The sequence below is a fragment of the Lactuca sativa genome, chromosome 8 (assembly GCF_002870075.4).
Source record: "Lactuca sativa cultivar Salinas chromosome 8, Lsat_Salinas_v11, whole genome shotgun sequence".
Lineage (NCBI taxonomy): Eukaryota > Viridiplantae > Streptophyta > Magnoliopsida > Asterales > Asteraceae > Lactuca > Lactuca sativa.
This window is the reverse complement of record NC_056630.2, coordinates 302512148-302518793: the sequence shown is the minus strand read 5'-3', so window position 1 is coordinate 302518793 and position 6646 is coordinate 302512148. Positions and strand designations below refer to the sequence as shown.

Genomic DNA, 6646 nt, shown 5'->3' with positions numbered 1-6646 from the left:
TCACTTTTAGACAAGGCTAAGATTTTACCCGTTAAACTGTTAGGAAATACTCCGTATCCGTCCCATATTAATAGTCCATGTTTCATTTTTCGTTAAACTACCATGAAATTAAATGCAACTACCATGAAATTAAATGCAACAAAAGGGTACGACTGTCATTTCATCTAATAAAGTTGGTGATAATTAATATTTTCTTAATCTGTTTGTTTTTTGTCTGTGAACAATATTTTTGAGACAGAGAGAGTATAATCTTATCCATTTCCAACTAGATGGTTCAAAATTGTCACATCTAAGTTCTAACACAACCGTAATGCATTTGGCACAACAACTTTGTTATTTATTGATCATTTACAAAAATATTATGAATTATCTTTGATTTCTCGAGAATATAAATGCTTGTTTGTCGAATATTGTGTCATATTAAATTCATATTTTGTAAAAAGCTTTGGCCACATACAATTGCATATGCAACGGGGAATAGACTTGGTCACAAACCACTTATTTTGGTCAAGATAAAGACAATTAGCCAATGACCACACCCAATAATACAAGTCTTTCATTGACTTCATTCATTCCAAATTCTGTCTAATTCAAGTGGATAAGATGCTTTGCCTTAACCTTGTATTTTAAGAAACAATGTTTTACATCTGAGTGTCCGATTAAAACAATAATAAAAAAATAGACCAAATGTTGTATGCAATATTAAGGTGTCAGAAAATAATGACAAAACATATACGGGAACTGTGGGGGCTACTTTGTTGACTTCAAAGTCATATGGAGGTCTACTATGAAACTAAATAGAACTCTTAATTATGTACTAACCTGTGATCAAATTGACTGGTAACCTTGAACAATAAGAAAATTTCAATGTAACGTAATTATCCTCTATCGGGCTTGATATATCAACTTTGTTAATCATTTACAAAAATATTCTAATTTGTCATTGATCTCTCGAGAATATAAATGTTTGTTTGTCAATTACTGTGTTTTATTCCGTTTATATTTTATAAGATTTGTGGCCAGATATAACCACTTTTTTGATCAAAAGAACAACAAATTAGCCATAGGACCACACACGACAATATAATTCTGTCATTGACTTCTAACTCTTGCATGGCTTTTTAAATCAACCAGTTCCTTCATTGTAGCAACTCATCACTTCATCTCTCTACTTCCAATTTAGTTTTCCAATCTCTAAATTTCTTTACGATTGCTAATGGGGAATCCGAGAGGTTTGGGGCTCCATCTCGTTTTCGTATGTGGTTTTCTGTTTGCAGGAGCCACATATACTTGCTTGGGTGATGGAAATACCAGTCTCACTGTTTGCTCTGAGAAAGAGAGACTCGCTCTTCTCAAGTTCAAAGACAGTGTTGAAGATCGTTCTAGAATGTTGTCATCATGGATTGGTAATGACTGTTGCCTGTGGGAAGGAATCCACTGTGACACTGTCACTGGAGATGTGGAAAGCCTTCATCTCATGGGAAATGATGAAGGCTACTTAGTTGGTTATGAGATGATGTCTTCTTTGGCAGAGTTGAGACATCTGAAATCCTTGGATTTGAGTGGGAATGATTTTCAAGGAAGCCGCATCCCAAAGTTCATTGGGTCCTTGAAACAGCTGACCCACCTTAATCTTTCTCAAGCTGGTTTTCAAGGTATTATTCCTCCTCACATTGGAAACCTTTCTAATCTAAAGGTTCTTGATCTCCATTCAGACAGTTATGAGCCGATGGTAGACGACATGACATGGATTTCTGGCCTTTTGTCACTTGAGCATCTTGACTTGAGTCTGGTATATCTTGGCGAAGCACAAAATAGGGACATGCTGTTTTACATGATTCCTTCCTTAAAAGTGTTAAATTTGTGGGGATGTAGACTTTTCGATGTTGATCTTGGTCCTTTTCTTAATTTGAGTAGAATACTTCCCAACATCAAACACCTGGATCTTGGCTTCAATTCTTTCAACGGGCCACTCCCTGGATTTCTTCAAAACATGTCATCAACCTTAACATTCCTGGATCTTTCTAACTTTAATCTTAGTCGGACATGGAACTTTGCTAACTTGCTAAGCAAGATTCCTTCTTTATTAGAGTTGCATTTGTCATCTTGTGGGCTTGATAAAACGCATTTATCTTCCCCTCGTTATAATTTCAGCACACTTTCTAACATCCGACATCTGGTTCTCAGCCAAAATTCGATAGAAGGCCCATTTCCATCTGTTTTCACAAATATGAGTTCCCTAAGAGTCCTTGTCCTCTCAGGAAACATGTTGAATTCATCAGTTCCTATTATACCTAACCTTATAGATCTTGATCTTTCCTTTAACCAGTTAACCGGTCCCATTCCTGCATACCTTGGAAATCTCTCCAAACTTGACCTTTCTTCCAATCAATTGAATGGTTCAATTCCAGAATCCATTGGAAATCTAGCAACTTTAACATATTTGGATCTAAGTTCCAATTGGTTAACTGGTCCCATCCCAACATCTCTAGGAAGACATATATCTTTACAATTCATTGGCATGTCTTCAAATTTGTTAAATGGGACTATTCCAATTTCAATTGGGCAACTTGCCAAACTTCAATATCTTGATTTCTCTAACAACTCTTTAGAAGGAGTAGTTTCTGAAGCCCATTTTGCCAACCTTTCAATATTGAACTACTTGGATACTTCTTCTAACACCAAGTTGAGATACAATATTTCCCGTGACTGGATACCTCCATTCCAATTGGTATCTCTTCTACTTCGTTCTTGCAATATCACAAATAGATTTCCGCATTGGCTTCGAAATCAGAGGAACCTTCATGTGTTGGATTTGTCTAATACTACAATTTCAGGACATCTGCCAACATGGTTGCGGAAGATGCCCATCATTGGTTACTTAGATCTCTCCCACAACAAACTCAACGGACCTTTGATAAACCTTCCTAATGGAGAAACTTATGGTCGGAACTATAAATTTCCGATATTATTTCTGGAAAATAACTTTTTCAACGAGTCAATTCCAAGGTCATTGTGCAGAAGGACGGATCTCGAGTATCTCGATCTTTCCAGAAATAGGTTAATCGGTCAGGTTCCCAAGTGTCTTGAGAATCTGCAACATTTGCGTACCATGATACTTAGCTCAAATCAGCTGTCAGGTGTAATTCCAAGTTTTATGGCTCCTAATTCTTTAGAGCGGTTAAAACTGAATGATAACTAATTATTGGTGAACTTCCTCGAGAATTGGGTAATCTACGAGGTTTAAGTATCTTAGATCTGGGTAATAATAAATTGTCTGGAAACATACCAGAATGGTTCGGAGCAACACTTTCATATATGAGAGTTTTGAGGTTACACAAGAACAACTTCACCGGAAGAATTCCCGAGTATTTGTGTAAAGGTTCAAATCTTCAAATTTTGGATGTTGCACACAACAACTTAAAGGGACATATTCCTCGTTGTCTAGGAGAGTTGAATGCCATGGTTAATGATGGCGGATATAGGTACTCTGCTCCTCCCTCTTTCGACTCTGATGAGAATGTTGATCAGGTCATGAAAGGTGTTGATCTTGAATATACAAAAACTTGGGATATGGTTTTTAACATGGACCTTTCGAGCAATCAACTTGTTGGAGAAATACCTGTCGAGCTAACTGCACTTTCCCTGTTGGTGGGTCTCAATTTGTCAAATAATCATCTCAGTGGGGGTATTCCAGACAACATCGGAAATATGACAGAGTTAAATTCTCTTGATTTATCTGGAAACAAGTTGACTGGTGTGATCCCTCCGAGCATGGCAGATTTGACTTTTTTGAGCCATTTGAATTTGTCACACAACAACTTGTCAGGACAAATTCCAACAGGAAGGCAACTGCAGACCCTGATTGATCCATCGATATATGAAGGGAACAAAAATCTCTGTGGACCTCCACTGCCTAATAATTGCTCAAATCCAGGAGAACACCCAACAACAATCAAAAAGAAAAACAAAGCAGCTGAGGAGCAGATCAATGTATGGTTGTTATATGCGGACATAATTTGTGGTTTTGCAACAGGGTTTTGGGGGGTTATTGGAGTTCTGTTGTTGAAGAAACAGTGGTCAAAGAAACTTTTCAAGTTTGCTGAGGATATGATGGAAAATATATACGTTGTAGTCATGGTAAGAGTTGCCAAGATCAAGAGAGGAAGAGATGCCGCATAGATCCTTGGGAATCAATGGTTGTTTTGGTTTCTAATATTGATATTTTGCTTTTTATACTAGTATTTGGATTTTGTGTTTGTAATATGGATGTTGTTTAAAGGTGTCAGTTTTGAAAATATTTGTTGGATTTGTTATTTTATACAAGATCAAGTAGCCAGTTTTATTTGATTACTATTGAAATGAATTTCAAAACCTATGAGTGGCTGGATTTTGACATGAAATGCACTGCTATGTAACTCTCGACCTGCTTCTGCTCTCACAAATACCTGCTGCTGCATTTGTCTCTTTTAATTAACATGGCTCCAAGTAGGATTTAGGTAATGGCTTATTATTATTTTTTTTTAATCTATCTTGGTTTAACCTTGTGTTGTTTTGCTGCTGTATTTGTTGCTTTTCATCTATCAAATATAGTTTTTTTGGAGCTTAAATTCATAGTACATTTCAATGCCATAATTATAAGGAAGATCAATGAAGTGATCAAAATCAGAGGTGTTTGGACACCAACTGACCATCTTGTACACGTTTATTAAAAAATGACCACATATTTTGCAAAACAAGTGATTGTCAAATGACGTTTACGAAAATATTCTGCACAATAACTTTTTTTGTGATTTTTTTAAAATATTTTATAAATATGCAAATTTTTTTGCAAAAATAGATTGCAAATTTTTAGTCCGGCTATTCATAGGACTGTTGTGCAAATCCGTTTTTGCGATATAAATGTGTAACTTTTTTTTTTTTAATATTTTAGTGATTAGCATAATTCGAAGCATATTAATCTAGTATTCCACTATTTAAAATTTTCTTATTTTAGTATTCAAAATTTCCCAAACATTTAGACACCTTTAATGTGGTTATCTTAACAATTATTGAGGTTTAATAAGATGACACAAGCAACGATCATATATATTAGAGGACGTGATTCAAACAAAGTACTTAAGATCTCAAATATTTGAGACACAGCCGTGTGGCTAAAATCTCAAATATTTCAGCTCTTCTCTACCAATATATGCCCTTGATGCAACCATTTATTACGAAAAACCCAAAAACCCCCAAAATTCGGACCCCAGAGAGCCAATGACACCCAAGAGATCCAGGTTTGAAAATAAGACTTCTGAAATGTCAAAACATCAACCCCAAGCATAGTCAAAGGTCAAGCAGCTCACCTGCGACAGAGGGTTCAAGACGAAGATCGAGATAAAAGAAGAGGAAGAAAAACTCTGATGGTTGAAAAAAGTAGTTAAATTTGCAGCTTCTATTCTTTGTAGACTTGTAAATGCTAGAAAGATGGCTTTGATTCATTGATGCACATAGTGATCAAACAAAAGTTGAAACTAGACAGGTGTAGCATTGTGTCTTAAATATTTGTATGCTTTGTGTTGAACGTGGAAACAAGTACTACATTGCTTTGGTGCCATTGTTAAAGTTTTGCGAAAAGAGGCCCACACCCCGGCCAAATAGAACCAGGGTGATTTCTAGAGGCTTACATTGGTTTGGAACTATGACGTTGTACTGCGTCCAACGTGTATGAGAATGGGTCTGAGTCTCTGAGATTGATGCTAATAAAACCATATTGTTAGTTTTTGTCCCATGGAAAAGTATGGAATAAAGGTGGGACAAAGACTCGTTCTTGAACTCGGGTAACTGTAGGTCAACAAACCAACAAGAAATGTTATCAAAATAGTAGCAAACTTCCCCATGAGACTCCCTTTAACAATAGGAAAAATACGATTTCCCGGGGATTATCAAACAAACAAATAGAGGATAAATTTCATACTAATGTAAACAGAAGCGAGGAAACATAGATATGAAAAATTACTATCTCATGATCCATTAAAACTATATCAATGTTGTTTAATTACAACATATTTACGTATGTATGCTGGTATCATAACCGAACAAAACGTCCCTTGAACCTCCATTCATCCGTATATGTGTTAACCTGACTCAACAAATGATATTGCAAACTCATATCAATTACAACAATGGAGATTTAGTAAGACACCTCATTTATACACAACACCCACCAGTTACATAGCGAATTAATGACACAAATAAATAACCAAAAACTCCAACCATAACCCCTTACAGTACATGAAGATCAAAAGTTGCCATTACAACTATACATATTATTCGATATTCACCATCACATCCAAAGCTAAACCATAACTGCAACCAACCAAAGAGTCACATATAATTGAATGATACGTTGCAAAACCAAGACAACCTATACCCGATTATTCCTAGATCAAGCTCATTCATGCACTCAACATGACATAGAAGCTCTCTCTCACTACAAGAAATATACTATTTAGCGGCAACACTATTACCGGCGACAAGGGGCTTTACCGGCGACTTTAGATATTGTCGCCGCTAAAAACCAATGTCGCCGGTAATAGTGTCGCCGCTAAAGGGTTGCCACCCGAATCCGCGCTTTCCCCCTCTGTTATATCTGAACCGTTCA

General features: G+C 36.3%; 2 protein-coding genes across 2 annotated transcripts; both read left to right on the top strand.

Annotated features, from left to right (window-relative positions):
- Positions 1-1216: 1216 nt before the first annotated feature.
- LOC111919834 (receptor-like protein EIX2) lies at positions 1217-3202 on the top strand. Its single transcript, XM_023915405.1, has one exon. It carries the CDS (start codon positions 1217-1219, stop codon positions 3200-3202), a length of 1986 nt encoding a protein of 661 aa, XP_023771173.1.
- A 116-nt stretch (positions 3203-3318) lies between these two features.
- LOC111919823 (receptor-like protein EIX2) lies at positions 3319-4182 on the top strand. Its single transcript, XM_023915395.2, has one exon. It carries the CDS (start codon positions 3319-3321, stop codon positions 4180-4182), a length of 864 nt encoding a protein of 287 aa, XP_023771163.1.
- The last annotated feature ends 2464 nt before the right edge of the window (positions 4183-6646 follow it).